Source organism: Camelus dromedarius, chromosome 18 (genome assembly GCF_036321535.1).
Source record: "Camelus dromedarius isolate mCamDro1 chromosome 18, mCamDro1.pat, whole genome shotgun sequence".
Classification (NCBI taxonomy): domain Eukaryota; kingdom Metazoa; phylum Chordata; class Mammalia; order Artiodactyla; family Camelidae; genus Camelus; species Camelus dromedarius.
The window spans coordinates 44,495,728-44,518,629 of NC_087453.1; the positions used below are offsets into that span (position 1 = coordinate 44,495,728).

Consider the following 22,902-nt stretch of genomic DNA (forward strand, 5'->3'; position numbering starts at 1 on the left):
GCCCAGGCGTGCGTGGGGGCCGGACGGCGCCGGGAAGCCTGGGGCTCTGAGTGCCCACGGGCTGAGGGTCAGGCCGGCCCTGCAGGGGCCGTCAGCGTCCTGGGTTTGGAAGGTAGACAGAAAGGGACGTTTCTCATGGATTCTGCGCAGTACCTGACTTCCGGGGGAGGGGAGGGAAATGTGATGAAGAAGTGAGGGCAGGGAGGGGGTTGTAAGAGGTGAGAGGCCCAAGGCCCCGGGCCCAGGTGGGGCACAGGGCAGGGAAAGGAGGGAGGGTTTAGAGCGGGGGCCCTCACCCTGTGTGTGCACGGACCCCTTGGTCATCCGTGAAGCCTACAGACCTCTGCTCAGGAAAACGTTTCAATGTTTGCAAGGAGACGTGTGAGGTAACAGAAGGAAACTGACACGTTGAAGTGGCGTTGCCGCAGTGTAAGAAGACAGACTTGCGTGGCAGGAGCTCACGTGTTTCCTCGCAAACCCTTGGTCACAAGTGGGGATCTCAGCGCCACCCTAATGATGAAGCATTGAGTGACAGCAGGGGGGACAGCAGGGGGGATGGCAGGACGGCGGATCCTGGAAATGTCTGCTGGGGTTCTGGCTTCTAACGTGAAACACTGAATTCCAGGTTGAGCTTTGTGAACACAAAGGTGTAACATTTTCTCATCCGAGTTCGTGGACCCCATATTAGAACGAGGATGGCAGTGCCGTCCAGCACTGAAAATGTCACCTGTACTGAGCTGCTTTTCTCTCTCCGTTTTGTAGCCCTGCACGAATTCCCCAATGACATCTTCACCAACGAGGACCGGAGACAGGGAGCGGTGGTCCTGCACGTGCTCTGTGTGAGTACCCGTCTCGTGGCCCTGGCGGGGGGCAGGGGGGCGGGCAGGGAGGGCCCGCAGGGGGTCTTCCCGCTCCTGTTCACACGCCTGGTGGGGGACCACCTCCAAATGTACCAGCGCAGCCCTGGGGGATCCGTGTATATTCTTTCCTTGGTATCGTGCTCGGAGCCTGGGCTCCAAGGTCAAACAGACCTGCTCCCCCCTCTCGACCCTGCTCTCTCTGCTGAAATGCCACCTGCGTGGGGAGTCTTTCTAAAATGCCACTGTCTGTCCCCTTACCCGGCTTTCTCTTTCTCCACCGCACTGAACACCACGGGATGTGTTATGCAGCTGTTTCCTTGGTGCTTACTGTTCTCACGTGAGAACGGGGACGTTGTCTTGTGCGTGGCCTCATTCCCAGACCTGTTCCTGGCGTGCGGTGGGGCCAAGGTATTTGTTAAGTTCGTGGATTAAATGTAATGGCACTGGCGCCATGGCTGACACAGAGTAGGTGGTCAGTAAAACTTGGTTCCGGCTCCACCGCAGCCTCAGCGCTTCCTCTGCAGGCCCCGTGGATTGAAGGCCTTTGCTCGTCCCTGTCCCCGTGTGGAGCGCTGGGGAGGGCGTGTGTGTGAAGTTGTTTCTAAGGAGTGGCGGCGGAACGAGGAGGCCCGGGGCAAATTCTCGGAGAGGCACGTCACGGTGCTTTCCCATCCCGTGGCGTTCACTCTCCCCCGGAATGCTCTTAATTCCATCCTGGTTATTTATTGCTCTGAAACATTCTCCAGATGCAGTGACGCGCCCAGTAACCACTTTCTGATGCTCTGGGGTTCCGTGGGTCAGCAGTTCAGAAAGGGCGTGGAGGGAGAGCTGAACCACAGGATGCGGGCCGGGGATGGGACGGTCGGACGGCTGGTGGTGACGGTGATGGCTGGGCTGCAGCCGCTTCTGCTGGAGGGCCCCTCCAAGAGGGCACGTCGACTCCCACGTCTGGTGTCTGGGCTGGGGTGGCCAAGGGACTAGCCCAGCTGAGACCGTTGACCAGAGCACCTCCGGGTGGCCTCCCCGCCTCACTCCACGTGGCAGCCTGGGGCTGGGAGAGCGAGGGTTACGGTGAATAAGAGGAGGCCTGTGGCCGTTAACGCCCTGACTAGGGAGCCACATGCATCATTTCCACCAGACTCCACTGTGGTCGCAAGCCCACCATGGCTCAGGGGGCGGGGCAGAGACCCTCCTTTTCCATCTACACCGGAGCAGGTCACCTGGGCTCTGGAGTCAGACCAGACACGGGCTGGAGCCCAGTTCTCCGGCCCTTGCTTGTGTGTGGCTTCTGGCAAGGTATTTGACCTCGGGGCCTATAAGCTGCTCTAAGCGTGACTCCCTTCCTGCCGAAAGCAGTCAGCCCTTCCCAGCTTTCCCCGCTCACCCCAACCCCTCAAACCCTCCCCTTGGGGAAAAAAGGCAGGAGGAGACCCTTTGCAGCCAAGACGTTCTCTAAAAGGACCAAATGGCAAAGCAGACTCTGCACCCCTCCTGCCCTGCAGGAGAGCTGCACACACAGAGCAGTTACTGTGGACGCCAGCTGTCCCCCTCGGCCCCGGGGAGGCTTCCCTGCTGTGGGGTGAGGAGACCCAGACCCCTTGTCGGACCCAGAGTCCCCCGCAGGCGTCGGCACGCTGGCGCCTTGCCGTTTGAGGCAGGAGGGCCCCACTCTCAGCCCAAACCGCACGGGCCTCCTCTCCGCACCCAGGCCGTGCTCCTCCCCGCCACCCCCCCCCCCCCGCCCCGCGGGCCCTCCGGAGGCTGAAGGCAGAGGAGGGCACATGTGCCTGGCTCTTGGCACACGAGGGGTCCCGCCAGGCCCTGCTGTCTGGGGCAGGGCACGCCCAGGCGGGGATGAAGGAAAAGTAGACAAAAAAGGATCATTTCCCCCTCTGCCTAAAAGTGCTTTTCCCCTTACTTGCTTAAAAGAGTGTACGCAGCCTGCAGCATCACCCTTTGTCATCACTGGGGTCGAAGACCACGGTCCACCCCGCCCAGGGCCCCGCCTCGTAGAAACCCCTGGACAAGGAGCCGAGGGGCCGAGGGCAGGGTCCACCCCTTCAAGACCACGCTCCAGGCACGCAAACTTCAGAATTCTCCACCCACACAGGCCTCCTCCCTGCATCCGCCTCTTAGAGGGACGCAGGCAGAGAAGCCTGACCTGCTGCCTGGGGCATCCACATGCAGGCGGGCGATGCCGGGTGGACCAGGCTCGGGCGAGGAGGGGCAGAGCATGTCAGAGCGGGTCAGCGAGCAGGTCTGTGTCATCCTACCCTCCAGGGTATAAGCCCCTCCTGAGGAGCCCTGCGCGGTGTCTGGTGCACCAAACAACAAAAGCTGCCCAGCACGGGGATGAGGGCTTTTTTGCCCCCTCCACCCACCGCCATGCCCAGCACATGTCGGATGCAGGAACTGTCAGTTGAGCATCATTGGAGGGAAGAAGAAATGTTGCCAGGGCTAGCCCGAGGCCTTTCTGGGGCCAGCAAGAAACGGATAAATGCCTGCGTCAAAGCCACAGGAGCGCCCTACAGATTTCCCTTTCCAGCCTTCTGGAAAGCATCTCTGAGCCCCTGCCATGTGGTCATGCCGGCCCTTCCCCAGACACAGCTCATCCTGCGGGAGCCCACTGTCTCACAGGCAGGCCCACCTCTGGACTGCACCTGCCCCATGTGAGTGTGGCCGTGGTCCCCGCCCTGCCGCATGCTGTGGGAGCTCGGTGAAGGCTCCGTCCATCTGGGGCGGTGTTGGGGGCAGTGGAGTGGGTTTGAAGGCTGGCACTTTCCAGAGGAAAAGGGAGGAAAGGAACTCCAGGCAGGAACGGGCAACCGGCGACCAGAGATGGAGACGTTCCGGAGTCCCGGGGGTCTGGAGTGAGTGGGAGCCGTGGACGGGAGGGTGGGAGGCACCACGTGGTGACCTGGGAGTGCTGGGAAGCCAGAGGGTTGTGAGGGTCACCAGGAGGTGCCGTCTGCCCCAGGCCAGCTCTGTCCCCTGGGGGTGCTCCCTTGCTTATATCTCCACCTTCACTGCACCCCAGTGTCCAGTGCCTGTTTCAGGGACTCATGAATGGAAAGGAGGTGGGCTCTGCACAGGGTGGGGTGCTTGGGAAGCAGAGGTCCCATGCTAGGCCGTCACCCGAGGGCTCGTGCACACGGAGGTGCTCCAGGAATGGCAGCTGGACCCTGGATGTCAGTCCCTGCAGCACCCCCAAGTGTTGATGCCCAGGGCTGGATCCCGAGGTCGGTGGTCCCCCGCAAGCCCCCAGTCCTGTACACATCTCTCTCCTCCACCGCCCAGGAAGTTTTCCCGCTGCTCTAGGAATTGGGGAAACTAGTCTGTGAGCCTGCATCCAAAGTCTCCCTTATTCCCAGATCAGCTTTTTAAACGCAGGAATTCACTCATTTCTGTCTCGTGATTCCATGAAGACCTCCTTGCTCCCCAAGACTGCAGAGGAGACCAGCTGGCTTTGGAGGAAGGGCCCTGGGACAGAGGTGATGATGTGGGATTCAGGTTCAAGGGGAAGGGGGAGCCTCTTCAAATACCCTCCTCCCTCTGGAACTGTGGTTTTTCTAGGTCCTTTCCTTGATGTGGGGGTGTTCCCAGCCTCGTAGACGGCCTCCCAGCTTAGACCACCTGGCCGTCTCCATCCCCCTCTGCACAGAATCCCTGCCCCCAGGCTGGCCCTGGCCCTCCCTGGGGTCCTCTGTGCACCTGCTCTGTGTTCACCCCCGACCCACAGTGTTCGCTCCTCCTGGATTCACAGCCCCCGGAATTCTCGTGTTTTTCCTGCCTGAGTCACCGTTGGCCTGGGAGTTGACCTCCCCTTGGTCAGGTCTTCATCAGTCAGGGTGACTGAAGCACAGGAGGGCCGGGCAGATCTTGAAGGAGTCTTGGTTTTGCAACCTTGAGCCCCAGCTTCAACCCAGCCCTCCACCCAGCGCGCGATGACGGCTAACCTGGACGCGTTCCTGGGGCAGCTGGGGGAGGGGCTCTCTGGAAGGGGCCTCTCTGGGTGAGGTCATTTCCTTGGAGGCTGGGCTGCTCCGTGTTATCTGTGTAATTGTAACATCGGGAGGAACGGTTTCCCTGGACGTGCGCCCCTCCCTGCAGCCCAGGCTGCTTTTGTTAAGAGCCAAAGAATAAACTCATTGATGCACTAGCCGGTTCTCAGGGGATGGAGGGGCCCGGGTACCAGCAGGAGGTGGGAGGGGGCCCTACCTGCTCCCCACTTTCCACACTTGGAGAGGCAGCTTACACAGCAAAGCCCCACTTCAGCCTCAAGGGCTATTTTTGTCTCTCCAAGGCCATCCTTTTGCTTTTTGGCTCTGAGGCTCCAGTTTGCTTTTGTAGAACTGGGCTGTCTAATAGGACTCCTTGTGCTGGTGGAGAGGTCCTCTCCCCACGCTGTCGAACGCGGGGGCTGCTGGCCACGTGTGGCCGCTGAGCAGGAAGTGTGCCTAGTCTGACTGAGGAGCTGATTTTGAATTTTATGTTATTTCAATTGATATTAACTTAAATAGCTGCTAGGGGTAAGGGGTTCCCCTCGAAGGCCTAGGGGTGAATTCAAATTCAGCATCGTCCCTCCCTTTGCTTATTTGTCAACACAAAATAATGAAGCAGAGATGGTCAAAGAGAGACTTCGGATGCAGGCTCAGTTTTCCCAATTCCTAGACCAGATGTAAAGGTCACCAGGAAAGAGGTGATGCTCTTTACTGTCCTCGGAAGGGATGGCCTGGGTTTAGCAATTCCAACAAGCAGGATGCAGAGAAGGCACTGCCAGGCCACTGGGCCACCAGGATGGGTGGTTTGGTGAGGAAGAAAGGCACCCAGATTAGGAGTGAGAAACCTTGTATGTCACCAACACACCCGGTGCTTTGGGACAAGCCACAGAACTTCTCCTGGTCTCAGTCCCCACTTCTGTAAAGTGGGAGCACAGAGCAGATGCTCAGAAGTGTTAGATTTTTATTTTTTTCAGTCCTCTTCTCCCAACCCCACATCCCTCTAAGGGCAGCTCACCTGTGTTAACTCATCACAGAGGACCTCCTGCCACAGGACCGGAGTCAGATCCATTCAGAGGCAGCCCCGTCCTCGTGAGCAGCAGGACAGGGGCTGTCCCCGAGGCCTCCCTGCAGCTGGCCTTTCCACCACCCCTAGGGCTCTGGGACAGGGGCTGCCGCAGGGCTGTGGACGTTCAAGGGGATCTGCCTCATCCGGTCCGCGAGCTCCTGGCAGCCACTCACTTGCCGGGCAGACGTGCTTAGTTGAGGGATTTCACCCTGGAAGAGAAAAATGATTAGAAGGGCTTGTGGAATTTCCTGTTTACTCTGGGAAAGTGCTGAGCATGTCCTTAATTTTTCAGTGTCAACACAGAGCGAAAACTGGTGTCCTGAGGGGATTAGCACAGAGAGAGTAAATTAGGTCTCGGTGGATCTTAAGTTCCTCCCTCCCCTCCTTGCATGAGACTTAGTTCAGACGGCCCAGGTCTAACCATTAGGCCCGCTGGGCTGCACCCAGGCTGGCTGGAGAGCTGATTCTCTGGGGCCCTGAGCCGGATATAAAGCACGATGGTTCCCAGCATGTAGTTTGAAACCCACCTGCATGTCTGCCCTGGCTTTTCCACTCATTAGCTTGGTAGCCGTGGGCAAGCTGGTTTGCCCTGCCAAGCCTCAGTTTCCCCATCTCTCTGGAGGTGAATACAGCACTCACCTCATCCAGTTGCTCTGAGGAACGCATGAGGGCTGGCGTGCGGAGCTCTTGGCAGAGTGTCTGATGCTCCATAGATAACACGCCCCGATTCCCACTTTGTAGACACAGACTGTGTGTGCCTGCCTGATGCCAAGCGTCCAGCCCCGTGACTCTGGGCTTTTTCTGGTCTCCAGAGTCCATTCTGCCAGAATGCAGGGCAGCCCAGAAGCGCCAGGAAACCACCAGCCTCCAGAAGCAGCCCTTAGACAGAGAGGGGTTGGGGGATAAACACCTCAGCTCCCTCGTGCCTCGGGTGTGCTCACAGGTCCCGCCGTATCTCCTGGGGTTGCCTGCACAGGAATAAGCTCTAGGCGCCCACCCAGCACCTCCCTGGGTAACACACCTTGGTTAGCTGCCCGTCCTTCCTCGGCTCATTTTCCTGCTCTTCTAGAGGGGTGGGGACACTTCCCAGGGTCCCCCCTCCCAATTAAAAGACTTGCATTGGAACCCTGGATTCCAGCTCTGCTTCTGAGGCACAGGCTGAATAGATAACATGACTATTATTAATCTGCAAGGCAGGTTCCTCTCTCGGAGGCACGAGGCTGCAGCAGGTGCTCGATTCTGAGACTCCAGCCCCTTCTGGTTGGACACAGACCAACATGCGACACAAGTTGACCTGCTGTCTCTGGTTCATGTGTGGTCCCAGAAAGCAGCCTGGGGAATAAGCTTTGGGGCAGACAGTGTCAGATCGGTCTTACAAGGACCCCCCAGATGGTGATGGGAGGGAGAGAGAGAGAGAGAGAGAGAGAGAGAGAGCGCATGCACACTGTTTAGACGCCTACTGTTTACTCGTGGGGACCCGTCACCTGTAGCCTACTGTACATTCCTACTCATCTTATTTACCTAATTTATCACTCAGTCCGCTCATCCCTACTTGATGTCTTCTGTTTTCATTTGTTTTCTTACACAGAAAACAAACGTAATTTGCGTGTTCCTCTGAGACGTCGTTGCCGGCAGTCACGGCCTGTCTACGGTAGCTCTGCACGCACTACAGTTTTGTAGTATGTTTTCCTCTGAAGAGTAGAAGTTCAGAAGCTAAGGATAAAATGTGGTGCTGCTGCTGGGCTTTGCCGTGTGTCCTAGCTTAAAGAGCTACTCTTTTTCAGCAAATACTCAGCAAATCGATCTGGATAAAATAGTCCATCGCAGGCTGTAACGTATCAGAAAGCACTCCAGGTCCTCGGTGTTGGTTCTCAGCGCTTCTGCTCTTTGTCCAGAGTTTCGTGCCGATTCCATTCTCTGGAGAAAAGCAGCATAAAGCTGCTGCTTCCTGTGCCTCCGGACGTCAGATGAGTGCTGTCCAGAGGGGCCTTCGGCTTTGGCTCCCTCTGTCCCCGCCCCCGCCCCAGCCTGCCTGCCCCTGGTGTTAGATAGGGGGGTTTAAGTTTAACCAAAAACCTGCCTTAAAGTCCAGAAGCTTCTGCACCCCAGGGACCCAGATCTGCAGCCTGTCCTGAGGGCCATTTCTCCCTTGAAGGACCTGCTCCAGAAGAGCTCCTGTGGCCGAGACCCTTGTCCCGGGCAGGGCTTCGCTGGGGGATGGTCCCACCCTGGGGACTAAGGCCACGAAGGAAGGCAGCACGAGGGTGTGTGCTCAAGCCAGCTACCCCATGGCAGGTGGCTGGAGATCACCGCTCTGGGGCCCCGCAGAGGGGGGAAAACATGAGCCTCGGTGATCCCAGCCACACTATTTATCCCCCGCCTCCTGCCATGGGCTGAGCTGCGCTCCCAGGGGAGACGAGCTGCTCCAGACAGATGGGCGTTGTCAGGTGGAGTCTCAGGTACGTGAGTGCCAGGGCGCAGGCGACACTGTCTGCTGTGACACGGACCAGCCATGGCCACCAGGTGGGCCCCACCGACAGGCCCCTGTGCCCAAGCCTTGAGCTCACCCCAAAGACTTCCCCCAGCTCCACCCTCCACGGGTGGGTGCCTGAGGTTGAGAGTCAGATGCCAGCAAGGTGGGCTCCCCTGGTGAGCTCCCCTGCTGGGACCTCCTGATCTCCTGAAACCAACATGGGGGAGGGGAGCGGGGAGAGGGAAAAAGGTGTCATCCCTCACCGAGTGAGCTGTGGGGCCTCTGCGTGCAGCTGCCCAGGCCTGACACCCGCATCGCCACTCAGGTGCCGGGCCGTCCCCGCGCCCCCTCCCCAGACCACTTTTCTTTCTCTCCAGCCCACATGTTTCCCGTCCTGCCCCAGAGCCAGGAATAGCAGGGATCTGCTCTTGTCCCGAGCTTTTATTTTCTTTGGTGCATTCCCTCCGGTGCCACGTCTGGCTTTGAACTTGACTTATCCTGTTAGTTCTACGGTTTCTCGGGATTAGCATGAAGGTCAAGGAGATACGCCCGGATGCTGCCACATGCTGCCTGGGGCCTCAGTTTCCCTGTCTGTGTCTGTACTTCACAGGAAGCCCTGCTGTGGGTTGGGAGAAGGCATGGAATGTGTTTAGTCCAGTGTTCGGCACGTGACAGGCACGAGGAAGGTGAACTCTTGTATTCTTTTCATTGTTCTGCCCGGGATCCGTCTGTGGTCGGCTCTTGTCCAGACAGGGACCATCAGAACAAACTTCCCAGCTTCCTGCTGTTCCCTTCCAATCAAGAGTAAGCCCTACAATTATCAGAGAAATGCAAATCAAAACTACAGTGAGGTGCCACCTCACACAAGTCAGAATGGCCATCATTCAGAAGTCCACAAACAATAAATGCTGGAGAGGCTGTGGAGAAAACGGAACCCTCCTACACTGCTGGTGGGAATGCAGTTTGGTGCAGCCACTGCGGAAAACAGTATGGAGATTCCTCAAAAGACTAAAAATAGACTTGCCATATGATCCAGCAGTCCCATTCCTGGGCATATATCTGCAGGGAACTCTAATTCGAAAAGATACATGCACCCCAATGTTCACAGCAAAACTGTATACAACAGCCAAGATATGGAAGCAACCTAAGTGTCCATCGACAGATGACTGGATAAGGAAGATGTAGGGTATACACACACACACACACACACACACACACACACACACACACACACTGGAATATTACTCAGCCATAAAAAGAATGAAACAATGCCATTTGCAGCAAGATGGATGGATCTGGAGATTGTCATTCTAAGTGAAATAAATCAGAAAGAGAAAGAAAAATACCATATGATATTGCTTATATGTGGAATCTAAAAAAAAAAAAAGACATCAATGAACTTATCTACAGAACAGAAACAGACTCACAGACATAGAAAACGAATTTGTGGTTACCGGAGGGGAAAGGGGGTAGGAAGGGATAAGTTGGGAGTTCAAGATTTGTAGATACTAAGTACCATAAATAAAACAGACAAACGGCAAGTTTCTTCTGTACAGCACAGGGAACTGTATTCAGTACCTAATGGTAACTTATAATGAGAAAGAACATGAAAAGGAGTCTATGTGTGTGTATGTATGACTGAGACATGATGCTCAGAAGTTGACACGACGTTCTAAACTGTCTAGACTTCCGCTTCTCAGATCAGCGTTAGGGAACGGGGACTGCTCTTAACCGAGATGTTCCCTGAAGGCGCTGTGTGGGAGGAAGTGAACGCATGAAGCGCCCTTGGTACCCTGGCTGCAGAGTGTAGGGCCTGCCCGCTACGCCGGTGGGTCAGAGTAAAGCAAGGAAGACAACGTGGTGCTCCTGCAGGCTGGGGCCTCCATCCATCCCGCGTGCTGCGAGACGGCCTCTGGGGGAGGGGCTTGCACCGAGAGACACGCACGGAGTTAAACACCCGATACCCCGGCGTCCAAGGCAGGGGAGAACAGGTTACAGCGAAAGCACAGAGGCCGCCTGCTCCTGTTACACGCCTTGGGTCTCTGCACAGTGTTGTGCAGCCCAAGTAGCTCGGGCTTTGCCAAGATCTGGTGACAGCAGGGACCCTCCCCTGCGGGGATGTGTCAGTTTCACAATTTCGCAATGACTCAGAGCTCTTTCTGAACATTTGCATCCGAGACAGAGCATCTAAACAAACATCTTGGTGAATGACCGTGACAGTGTTCTCTGACACTATTAAGTGAAATTCTTTCCCCGAAGTGTTGGCCTCTATCTACTGAGGTATGATTTCAGCAGCCAAAGTCAGTGCCCACATATGGAAGGCACTCAAAGGTGTAATCAGTTAAGGAATGGGCAGGGGTGGGGTTTGGGGTGTACCTTTGGTTAAGCCTATTCAGCCTAGGAGGCCACCTGTGAGAAAGGAGCCGGGCCTGTTTGTCCCAGACGCCAGGACTCCACTACATCGCCCCCACCCTTTCCCAGAGACCTTCTCGCCCTCTTCAGAGGCTCCCGAAGGTTTTCCAGAACCATCCCCATGGCTGGTGGTCTCTTGTTCTCACACTATAAGAAACTGCAGGGACCCGCAGAGACATGCCCCCCTTCACATGCACCTCAAAGACTCTCGCCCTCTCAGTGCACACCTCCTCTTTCATTGGGGAATTTGGAACCAGTTCCCAAGGAGCTGGTTTAGAGGATGTTTGGAAAATACCGTCAACCACCAGCCCTTCCACTCGCTGTAATCGGAGCCCAGGATGCCTCCCGCCTACCCAACTCCTAGCCCAAGGTGTGTGTCCTTGAGTCCCGGTGACACCTCTGATGCTCTCTTTGAGAGTCTGGTTTCCTGAGGCTCTCTTCATCCTTCTCCCTAGAATACTAGGAGCCATTTGCAAATATATTTTTTTAATTGAAGTATAGTCAGTGTACAGCGTTGTGTTAATTTCTAGGGCACAGCCCAGAGGTTCATTTACACATGCATGTATGTTCCTTTTCATGTTCTTTTCCATTATAGGCTGTTACAAGGCACTGAATATACTTCTCTGTGCTGTACAGGAGGACCTTGTTGTTGATTTTACATATAGTAGTGCAAATACGTTTCTTGATGAAGTGCCCCTTCACTTAGAAATCAAGAAGCGAGAATGCAGATTAGGTCCAGATGTGGCCCTCATCCTTGGACCTTGAGTTGGGATGTGCTTCCTGGATTCTCATGCTGTGTCCTCAGGATCCTGCAGGCTTCCCGCTCCTCGCCCGGGAGTGGATTCCAAAGGTAATCCTGGAATTTGTTCTGTCAGCTATTTCATTAGTGCTCTGATGGTTCTCATTTCACGTTCAAAGGTAGAAGCCTGCGGATCTATTTCTTCCCCCTCTTGAACTTGTTACAACTGTCTCCTCCTCTGCGCTCTGGACTACAGGGATTAAGGCAGACGCGGATGTTTGGCAGTTAGCGTAATGCTTTCCGGCAGTTTTGGCTTGTGCCGGGTCCTCTCATCCTCTCCTGGACGCAGGCCCAGCTTCGTTTGACTTCACTGCCTTTCTGTTGTGCGGGGTCGGCTTGAGGCGAGGCCCAGGGTTGTCCCCTGCAGAAGGCGGGTCCCGGGGGGCAGTTTTATCCCCATGCTCACGTGCACCTCTGGACGCACACATGTTTGCGTATCTGTGGATGCCATGACCCCCTTTTACAAGACAGTAGCCAATCAATTTTAACATATGAGGCACAACTACTTAGAGTGGGATTCTGGAGAGATAAAGGTGTGTGTATGCATGCGTGGAATATCTCCCTTGGCAACTCAGGGCTCCACTGAAGAGGGAGCATGGGTTGACGTGGTGTCAGAATTTAGTTTGAAATGGAGCTATGAATTTTAAAAAGACAGCAACCTTTCATTCTTCCCTGCAAACCCGCTTGTCCCTTATATTGGCCATCTCAGAAACTGAGTTGCTCAGGCTGGCATCTTAGGAGTCAGCCTTGATTTCTTTCCCTCCCATCTGTAAGTCTTGACCATTCCTCCCCCAGCCTGTCCCTATCCCATCTCCGCTGGCACCGCCGTTATCCAGGCCACCATCATCCCTCCCCTGGACCAGGACTCCCCGCCTCGTGTCCACATTCCACGTGGTGGTCCAGACACACACGGGGGTCAGGGCTGTATGCTCTGCCAGCCTCTCCAAATTCTGTCCAACCACCCCCTACCCCCTGCCCCTGCCCACTCACCACACTTCTGCCCCACAGAACCTCCTCCTGCTCCTCAAACATTTTAAGCTTGTGCCACCTTGGGTTCCTGGGTGCAGCCCTTGCTTGGGGTTCACGCTGACCCTCTCTGCTGCTGTCCTGTGCAGTTTTTACACGCGCTTCCGTTCTCACGTGTAAAGACTCACTGACAGTTGCCGCCTGAAAGTTCTGCTCCACTCTCCGCTGGCAGAAGAGCCAGATGTTTTCTCTACGAAAAATGGCAACAAGTGAATCCTCTTGTTTCTCTTCCAATAGTAACTTTGCAGGTCAGTTCAGAGAGGAATCTGTTCAAACTAGAAAGAATTCAGTGTGACGAACGAGATCATTTACTGTGTCAGCGCTTATAAAATTAGCTGGCCCTCATTTAAAAAAAAAAAAAAACTGTTGGAAAGGAAGGAAAAAGCTCTTCTGTGAGTGTACCCATCCATGTGATTGCGTGATGGTGTTGTCATGGAGGTGCAGCATGGGAAGGGGGGAAGGGGACTCCTGCACTGTGAGACATGGCAGAGACTTGGACTGTTCCCCGTTGTGAGATTTCGAATAACAAGGTACAAAGAAATCATAATCTCTGGGCAGCAGCAGGAAAGCTGCGTTGGTTTGAGTGTCTTCAAATCGATCGAGTGCCAGGGGTCTCTGTCGCTGAGGCGAGTGGGCGGTGCCACCATTCACCAAAGGAGAGAGGGGGTGGCTGGGTGAGGATGTCAATATCTTAAGCGTGTTGATTTCCAGGATGACTCAATGGCGGTGGGTCATCCTCTCCCAGAGATACGGCTGTCCAGCTCTATGACCTTGAGTAAGTAACTCGCCCTTCTCGGAACTTGGCTTCTTCCCCTTTAAATGAGAAGGATGTTCTCGAGGTCCAGTCCAACTCCACCATCCACAGTAAGAGGTGAAAGGGCTCCGGAGTGACTTAAGCATCCATCCCTGAGCGGCCACCACCCCGTCCAGATCCCTGGGACTCAGCCCCTCCTGAGGAGCCTGGAGTTCCTGGAAACGCGCAGGAGTATTGATGCTATTCAGCTGAAACTCACCAGGCAGAGGTTAGGAGCTTGCGCACTGGGGTGCAGCCAGGCCCCCTCGGAGCCTCTGCACCTTCCTGTCACGAGGAAACAGGCTCGTCTCCGTGGCCCTGGGGTTACATCAAGTCACGTGACCAGGATGGACCAAACCAAGACCTGCAGCGGCTCCATATGAGGAGTAGGGCCCCCGCAGAGAAGCAAGAGCCACTGCCCCCAAGCCCGATATTAACGCAGAGGGGCAGGATGCCGGACAGCTTCTGACTCGACAGCCAGCGGCCTTGTCCTGCAGCCAGCCCGTCACTGAGCACGAGCCCACAGGCACGAGGATGGGAGCGGGGCAGAAAGGCCCCCCATGTTTATTGCTCGGCTCTAAGCTCAACCACCAGGTTAACAAGCCACTGATGCCCCCACTTCATTTTTCAGCCACCGGTGGAGCCGGCGGTGGTCCAGGTGCGTCAGAGAATTTCCCAGAAGCTCAGAGAAACAATCAGCCAAGTAGTCAGGAACTTCCTCTCTCCCTCTAAAATGCTTACAAGGGAGGGTGGGAGAGAGCAACAGGGCACGTGTGAACACGTGACGCCCACTGCAGCATCCAGCTGTTCCCTTGCCAGGCCGTGAAGGGGAGAGGAGGGGGATGAATGGCGTTGGCTGGGGGTCATGCCTTCCCCACACCTTCTCCCCTAATCCTTCCATTTTGTAAATGAGTAAACTGAGGCCTGGCAGAGTAAATAGTCCAAGGGAGCAAACTGCCGACATCATGTTGAGACTGATGTTGTGTAAATACCTCAGCTTCAGTCAAACGAAGAACTATTTATTGAGAGCTTTGTCAGTGAGCAGTGCAGGACGGAGGTGTAGTCCTCACCTCATGGGGGTCTGACATCTCGTAAGACACAAACTGGGGAACGTCACCCGGTAACAGAAGGTAAGCGCTGGCGGGTACATCGGCTTGTCCTGCCGTGAGCGGGCCTCATTCCCATTTTGCAGAAGGACAGTCGAGGTTCTGAAAGGGTAAATGACGTAATACCCAGGATGCAGGTCTTGTCTCCTCACTGCACAGGGGAGGAAAGTGCGGCACAGAGAAATCGGGCAACTTGCCCAGGGCGCGGGGCTCAGGAGTGACAGCCAGGGTTGACTCAGATGTGCGGCTCCGGGGCGGAGGCCGCTGCGCTGTCCGCAGGGTCAGCCAGCGTCGGGTCCAGTCCCTAGGTGACTGGGGTCTGCCCTCACACTCCCCCCTCCACACCCCAGGCAGGGGCCACCAGGCCAGAGCACCTCCCTGAGCATCTTGGCCGCGGGAAGGAGCGGGAGCCTGGGGCAAGGCGTGCGCAGGGCTCGGCCAGCTCCGCCCGTGACCCTCGTTTGTCTGAGATCCCGGAAGCCTCTGAATGGCACTCGTGATCATTACAGAGTCCCCACTATACTGATGAGAAACACCAGCAGAAATAGCACAGCTTGGTTTTTACAAAGTGCCAGTTTTCTGTAAATATAGAACTTCGGCTGTGACTGCCGGGCAACTCGTCCACCTTCTGGAGACAGACTTGTCTTATTTCAGCTCCTTCCAGGGGCTGCTTCACAGCGAGTATCTCGTGGCCTCAACAGATACAAGGAAGCCTCCAGGCGGGCTGAGGCCGGGAGCAGAGATGCCCCACCTATTACATACCGTGGGGACCCCTGGGTGACATCCGAGAGGTGTTTTGACCACCCCTCCACCATCTCCACACAGACTCCTGATCCCTCACCATCTGCTCAGCGGGTCTGCAGTCTACAGGTTGGAAGTCAAGGCTCCTTTATCCATCTGGAACAGCGTTTTCCAAACTGCTTTCCCCAGACACCATGGAAAGATCACCATAGGTGTTACGTGGACAATGAGGATTCTTTAATCAGGCGTTTAAGAGATGCTAAGTTATTGTCTGATTATTTCCTAAATGCAGCGTTTCTCACAAACTTTATTTTTAATTTTTCTATTATTTTTATTAAAGTATAGTAGATTTACAGTGTGGTGTTAGTTTCTGGTGTACAGTAAAGTGATTCAATTACATATTTTTTTTCATATTCTCTTCCATTATGGTTTATTTCAGGATATTGAATATAGTTCCCTGTGCTGTACAGTAGGGCCTTATTGTTTATCTATTCTGTACATAGTAGTTTGTAGCTGCTAATCCCAAACTCCTAATTTAACCCTCCTCCACCCCCTTTCCTCTTTGGTAACCATAAGTTTATTTTCTGTATCTGTTTCACAAAAATTTACTATGCTAATTTGGACCATGAATCTCCATAGGGGAAGAACAATAGCAGGGTTTTCAAAACAGACCACAGCACTCTGCTTTTCCCAGAGCATCTGTAAAAAACATCCCTTTTGAGTAACAATGACTTACTACCCTCAGGGCTCATTAATGAACTCAGCTCAACTCTCAAAGGAATGATATTGTATCAGTTAGCTTTGGCTGTGTAACAAAGAACCCTCCATTTTAGTAGCTAAACCCAGCAACCACTTATTTAGCTTGTGGTTCTGTTGGTCAGGGATTTGGGCCTGACTCAATCAGGTGGTTCTTCTGGTTTTGTCTGGGCTTCCTCAGGTGTGTGTCTTCCGTTGTCAGCAGCCAGACAACATGGCTTTGGGCAGGTGGCCAGCTGTCAACTGGGCCAGGGAAACCAATTGGGCCAGATGTTCTGTCATCTTCCAACAGGCTGGCCTGGGTGAATCCAAATGGCAGCTGGACAGGATCCCAAGAGATCAATCAGAAAAGCTGCACGAGGCTCCCACTGGCAAAGCATCATCTCTACCACATTCCGTTCGTAGAAGCAGATCAGACAGCCAATCCCCATGAATCCTAAGCCAAGGAGAAATGGGCACAAAAACAGAGGCTTCCAAGTTTCTAGACCAGAGGGTCTTTGGGAAGGTGATCTGGTTGGGAGAACAGGGTAGCTGGGGTGATTACTGAAGCTGTGTTTGCAAAACAAAGAAAAGGAGGTTTGGACCTAGATGGCATGTCTGTTTGGGGTGCCGGGAGAGCCTGCTGACGGAGATTTCACAAGGCGAAAACCACCTTGTAATCCACCCCTCCATGTCCCCACTGGAGGGGAGTCTAAACTCTCTCCCAATAAAATAGTATTCTCAGGCATCAAAGTCCACCAGTCAGACGACCAGGAGTACACCTGGAGTCACCCCAGGACGAAGTTTGGTTCTTTTAGTTGCTGCAGCAGCAGGGAAGGGGGACACGGCCAGAGCAGCTTCCCGAGCATCTCTGGAGGTTGGGAGGTTACCCTAGGCTGCGTGACGCTGAGGAGGGATGTCAGAAGGAGGAGAGGGCCTGGGTTAGATGCTGTCACAGGTGGGTTCAGCAGGTGAGTGGATCTCCCCATGGTGTCTGTCCAGGAAGCAGGAAGATGTGAGCAGTGATGCTGGTGTCACTTGGGAAGGAGACGACAGCTGTCACCAGGCAGGCAGGTTGGGAGTCATTCGAGGTTTGGGGTTCGGTTCTGTGTTAGGCACGTTGCTCAGGATCTGTAGACCTGTGTGGAACTGACATACTTCTGGTGGGAACAGATTGGGTTGCCTGTGGGCAGATCTTTATTTCATCTTAGGCTGGGATGGAAGTCGGTCAGTTAGAGACTTGACCATGTGCCAGCCTCAGGCATGTGCTGTCCGCAGCCTGGGCTTCTTCAGTTCCGTTGGAGGTATGGCAACCTCAAGTTTGAGCCCTCAAATCGGGCAAATGGTTGAGCTGGCAGATGGCAGCCTTGCCCCCCACCCCATCCTTCCCATTGCCCAGGGGAAACCCTACACAGGGGGATGCTGCCCAGAGGACCCTTTGGTTTGTCACCCTTGAAAGTAGCACGTGCATTGGAAAAGCAACTCTTGGAATATCCACCCAAACCACATGATTGCCAACAGTAGAACCAGTGGGCCGCTACCACCCTGCTGACCTCGCAGTCCTCCAGGGAAGCTTGTGGAATATCACTCAGGGAGCTCTTTGAGAGGCCACCATGAGCACACATGGTGCCTCTGGATGAATGACAAAATGGTTCCCCTGCCTGGGTGGAGCAGCCCAAACAGGGCATAGAACTAAGCTACAGAGTTGAGGCTGGGGGCTCCCTCCCCTCAGCTGAAAGGCTTGTGCAGTGCGCAGACTGCACGACCGTTCCTAGCCATCTCTGCATTCCTTGGAGGAAAGTTTCCTCTGTTATCTGTAGCAGAGTGAAAGCAGGGCCATGTCTCTGCTTAGCTCCATGCTTTGCTTAAGAGCATTGTTTGTTCAAGCATGTAGCTCTTAACAGAGAAGATTCTTTACCCTGGATCAGTCAACCCACAGAGGCACAGTTGACCCTCATTACTCACAGGTTCTGCACTTGCCGATGGGCTTACTTGCTGGCATTTCTTTGTAAGCCCCAAATCCATGTTTGCACATGCACGCTGGCAGTGCGAGGCCGCGCGAGGCCTCCTACCTCAGCCCTGTCAGCAAGCGTCCCGTTCACAGTCCACTTGGTGCCACGCTGCTTGCATTCTGGAGCTTTTTGTTGGTGATTTCACCGTTTTGGACGTGCCCCCGGCATGATGCTGAAGTGTGGTCTCGTCCTGTGCAGGAAGCAGGGATGCACCTGACCAAGCAAGTACAGATGTTGGGTGAGTTCCCTTCGGCTGCGAGGTCAGTGCTAGTGGCTCAACAGTGCGTGCTAAGTACGGCGTTCTAGAGAGAAGCACACAGACACCCAGGTTCTGTACTGATCATGGGATGAAAACGTGCCTCGAGGCTCACAGGAACCCAGCTCTGTGTGTCCTCCAGGAGGAAGGGTTTGGTACCCATCATTCTTCGGTGTTTGTGGCAACCTGATGACCAGTGGCAAACAAGGAGGCTGGTGGTGTCAGCGTTGCCTCCTGCCACCTGCAGCAGAGCAGCGAGGACCACCCATCTCCCTGCAGCAGGTCCACAATCTCAGGACACGTCTTGGGTCACTTAGAGGGGCAGGACTGCCCTGCATTAGGGGTGTGGGCAGCAGGAGGCGTGCGCTGGAACCCCACCTGCTCCAGAGGCCCACGACGTGTGTCTGTTACGTGGCCTCCCTGAGCTGAGTTTTCTCTCCTCTAAGACAAGAAGATAACGTTACTACATCAGGAGGTTGCTGTGAGAGTTAGATGGAAAGTGTATATAAAACGCTGGCCGGTGCTGGACTTCAAGTTCTCAGCAAGTGTTGGCTGTTAATGGAGAGAGAACATTGGTCTTTCCCAGGAGGAAGCAGGGCAGGGGCAGATCAGAGGAGTACCAGGTGGGAGCATCACTGAACTTCAAGCATTTTGGACTTCCTGGGACATACAGACCCCTGCATCCGTGTACTAATGCCAAGCACCTTCCAGAGCCAAGTATCAGTACACTGGGATTATCTGTGCTAACGTCCCTCTCCGTCAAGGCTGCACTGAGAGTGAACGGTATCTTCACCTTCACCTGCATTGAAAGCTTTCAAATTGGGTCTCTCTTTAGCTAGTACAGCCCAGCCTCCTGCAGAAGCCCCAGAAGGACGAGGTATTCTCATAAAAAAATCAGACCTTCTGTACAAGGAGAGCACTTCTCCTCCTTTGTTGCTTATTCTAAATCGTACTTCCAGTGAATCCTTATGGACGACGCCTGAGACACGGGGCCACCTGGGAAATGTGGCCTGTGCTCCGCACAGTTGTGTCCCCTGCTTTGGCCAAGTTACGGGCACCTGTACTTTACAAATTATATTAAATTTTCTAGGTTTCTAATTTCTCATCTGACCCTGGGTCTCTTCACTCTGCTGCCTGGTTCCTTTTATATCCTTTCTCTTCTTGTCTGGCATTTTCAAGGAAGTTTTTTTTCCTCTTGTTATTTGCCTAATTCAGTAGCAAGAATTCCATTAGCTACAGACAAAGAATACTGGATTCCCTAACTGTGTTGGCCCCAGCGACTTCTGGGACTGTCACTTCTCCTCTTACTCCTCTACATGATCGTGTCCTCAGGGGTTTGGCCCTGAGCAGAGAATCGAGTTCCAGCTCATTTCCCACCATCCCCCAATCCATGACCCTTCCCAGGCTGATCCCTTAATTTCCCTTTTAGATTTCATTACCCAGTGGCACATTCCCAAGGCAGATGGTATTTTCAAATGACAAAATACACACACACACACACAAAACAAAGGATGCACACTCAGAATATATTAAGAATCGGTTACCAATCAATAAGAAGAAAAAGACAACCCCATAGGAGAAAAAGAGCAGGACATTTGACAAGCACTCCACTGACAAGGAAATTCAGTGGCCAGTAAACATATGAAGAGTTGCTCAACGCCACTAAGTCATCACAGAAATGCAAATTAAAAATGTAGTCACAGTGCCAGCTCCACATCCTCCAGCATGGCTAAAATGAAAGACTGACAAATCCAAGTGTTGGCAAGGATGTGGAGCAACTGGAACTCCCATCCACTGCTAGTGTGATTATAAGTGGATGCAGTCACTCAGTCACTATTTGGCAGTGAGTACCAGAGCTGAGCAGCAATGTGGGGTCCCTCTGTGACCCAGCAAATCCACCTCTGTGTATCAACAGAAATGCATATTGCGTGTGACCCAGTGTCTGAGGACGTCCATGGAAGCACTGTGTGTAGCAGCCAGACACTGGAAAGCACCCACATGCCTGCAGTAACGGAAGGAGGGGCACATGGTGCTGACGTCACATGGCGGAACACCACACAGACCAGGAAACGGTCTGCAGTGACCTACGACTACTTGCAGAAGTGCGCTGGCATCTCACACATGGTCCTGAGCAAGACACGAGAGAGTGTGGGCTGTGTGATTCCACTTATATTAAAGTACAAAAGCAGATGTAAGTCAGGACAGTGGTTAACCCTCAGGGTCGGTGACCCTGAGGGGGCTCTTGGGGTGCTGGCCGCGTCCTGTTGTTTCTGGATCTGGTTGCTGATTCCATAGGTGCGTTCAGATGTGAAAACTTTATGGAGCTGTTCCATTCTGTGTCCGTTCCAATAACAAAGGAAGCAAGTCGGAATCCCTGAGTCACCGGGGCAGTGGCGGCCCAAGCACAGAGCCTGCCCCCTGCCCTCGCCAGCCCTGGAGTGGAAGCTGGATTTCAGCCGCGCGCGGGGGCTGTTCACGCCAGCGGCCCAAGAGCTCGCTGGGTCTGTTACGCTTTTCCGCCATGAGTTCAAGTTGCCAGGGGCACCGCTGTTAGCCTCACTGTGTGGGCAGGTGGCTAACACAGACCCTGGGCCCATCTTCCTTCTGCTCTGGTGGTTGGTGGACATCAGTACTCATTCCACAGACACAGCGAACATCAGATGCTTATTTGCTATGATCTGCTCCATTTTGCAAATGAAGAAACTAAGGCTCAGAGAGGACAGGTGGCCCACCCAAGGTCACTCAGTGAACACATTCAGTATGGAGACAGAATTGGAAGCAGGGTCTCCCAGGCTCCAGAACCGTCCTTCTAAGTGGTGGGTCTTCCTGCCAGGAGGAGGAGAGCTGAGGACTCAGTCCATTCTCCCAGCGAGGGTCCTGCTCTGGCACAACCTGAACAGCCCAGAAACCACCTGAAGCCTTCCACGCCATTCTCTTTTCCTGAGCGCCCGTTTTAATGCAAACTCATTCTTTAATCTGCCTTGAAAATGCAAAAGCTGTTCCTTTACACAAATGTGAAACCAGAAGGTTCTCAGAAGCCGGTAACACCAACTCCTCCACATTGTACGTTCCAAACAGCACGGAAGGGATAAATGTGAGGAATAAACATCCCGTGTGTCATGAGTGGGTGGTTACTGTGGTGTGAAGACTGGCGAAGTGGATTTCCTGACATTCTGCATCTACGTGAGTGTGGCAGGAATGGGAGAGTTTGCATTTGATTTGCTTTATTTCCAGAATTATTTTCAGAAATGGTAAAGGAAGCTGAGAGGAAAAAGCAAAACATCTCCGTTCTTCCTTCCCGTTATGGTGCTTCCAGTCACGGAAGATCAACAGGTGTTAATAAAAAGGAAATCTGTCTGAACAGCAGTGTCACTGTAAATGTATTTGAAACGTGTAACATTGAAGTAATTTAAAAATTACAGATAATTTACTGCTCCCCCCATGTGTCCCTCCCCTGCTTCTTGTGGGTTAACCCTGAAAAACCATCCTTGGTGAGAACGTGAAATGGTGAAGACTTGAAAGCTGGCTGCTTTAAGAAACCCCATACATTTAGCTCATGTGTTCTGATTTAAAAGCAGTTTTTTACTCTAATCTCCCTTTATAGTGAACATATTTTGCTTAAACCTTCTTTTTAGGCTAAACCCACGATGGAAACTTTTCAGATGGAAAAGGATGACTTGTGTGGAAGACTTGATAATAGTAATAATGAAGACAGGGGCAGTGCACCAGGGCGATGTCTCTGGAAGACGTCCGGGCTCCCCTAATCCTCCTCCGTCCCCATGCACACCCTGCGTCCGGGGGAAGGACTCCTGCCCCACCCAGCCCTCTCTTTTCTTTCTCTCTCCCCCTCCCTCCTAAGCCAACGCAGGACTTCCATTTATAAATATCACTGTTTACTTAGTGCTGTCCCTGGGTTAGGACAGATCCTGAGGGAAGAGGGTTTGGAGGCGTAATCCAAGGATGTGGACAGCTTTCCCTTCCCCAGGTGCCGGGACCAGAATGAGCCTCAGGACGCACGGTCTCATTCCTCATCAAAGTCATTTCTAGGCAACTCAGTCATTATTCCCAGAACGTCCCCATTAAAATATAAAAAGCTCACCTGAGATAGAAGAACCTTTAGCATCATTAAAATAAAAGGGATGGGGGGACATGCTTTTCAGCTGCGACTTTAGGAAGCGAGCCTGTGGGATGGGAGCCGTGTGCAGCTGGTCTGCCCAGGTCCCTCTTCTCCCACATCCTCCTGGTTTGCAGGTCATCAGCTGTCACGCACTGTGACCCTCCTACTACGTGCGGGTTCTACAGGCCTGGGTCGGGTGGGGGGCAGGGGAGTAGGGAGAGGATGAGGGGAAAGCCTCCACTCCTGCCCTCCGAGTGTTTACAGTCTGGCAGGGATCCGGACCAGCGGCCACTCCAGATGAGACTCCAAGGGGTCCCACCCGGCAAAACATTATCAAATCAGCCCACCGATCGGGGGGACCTGTGGCCGGGCTGGAACAGGCTGGAAGGTGGAGTCAGAAGGGGAGAGATGGGGGCAGTGTTGAGAGGCCACGCCGCAGAGCAGACACACCTGAGCTGAGTATCGAATGACGAGGCTGACGTGAAATTGTGCTCCCTCCTCCGCG

General features: G+C 53.9%; 1 protein-coding gene across 5 annotated transcripts in view; it reads left to right on the forward strand.

Moving 5' to 3' along the window:
- The window catches only part of SLC24A3 (solute carrier family 24 member 3), a 427,850-nt gene that overhangs the window by 255,263 nt on the left and 149,685 nt on the right, over window positions 1–22,902 (forward strand). For all 5 annotated transcript variants that reach the window (XM_064475910.1, XM_064475911.1, XM_064475913.1 and 2 more), the window contains one exon: window positions 763–839. In XM_064475910.1, coding sequence (XP_064331980.1) covers window positions 763–839 — 77 coding nt within the window. The remainder of the gene's footprint in view (window positions 1–762; window positions 840–22,902) is intronic.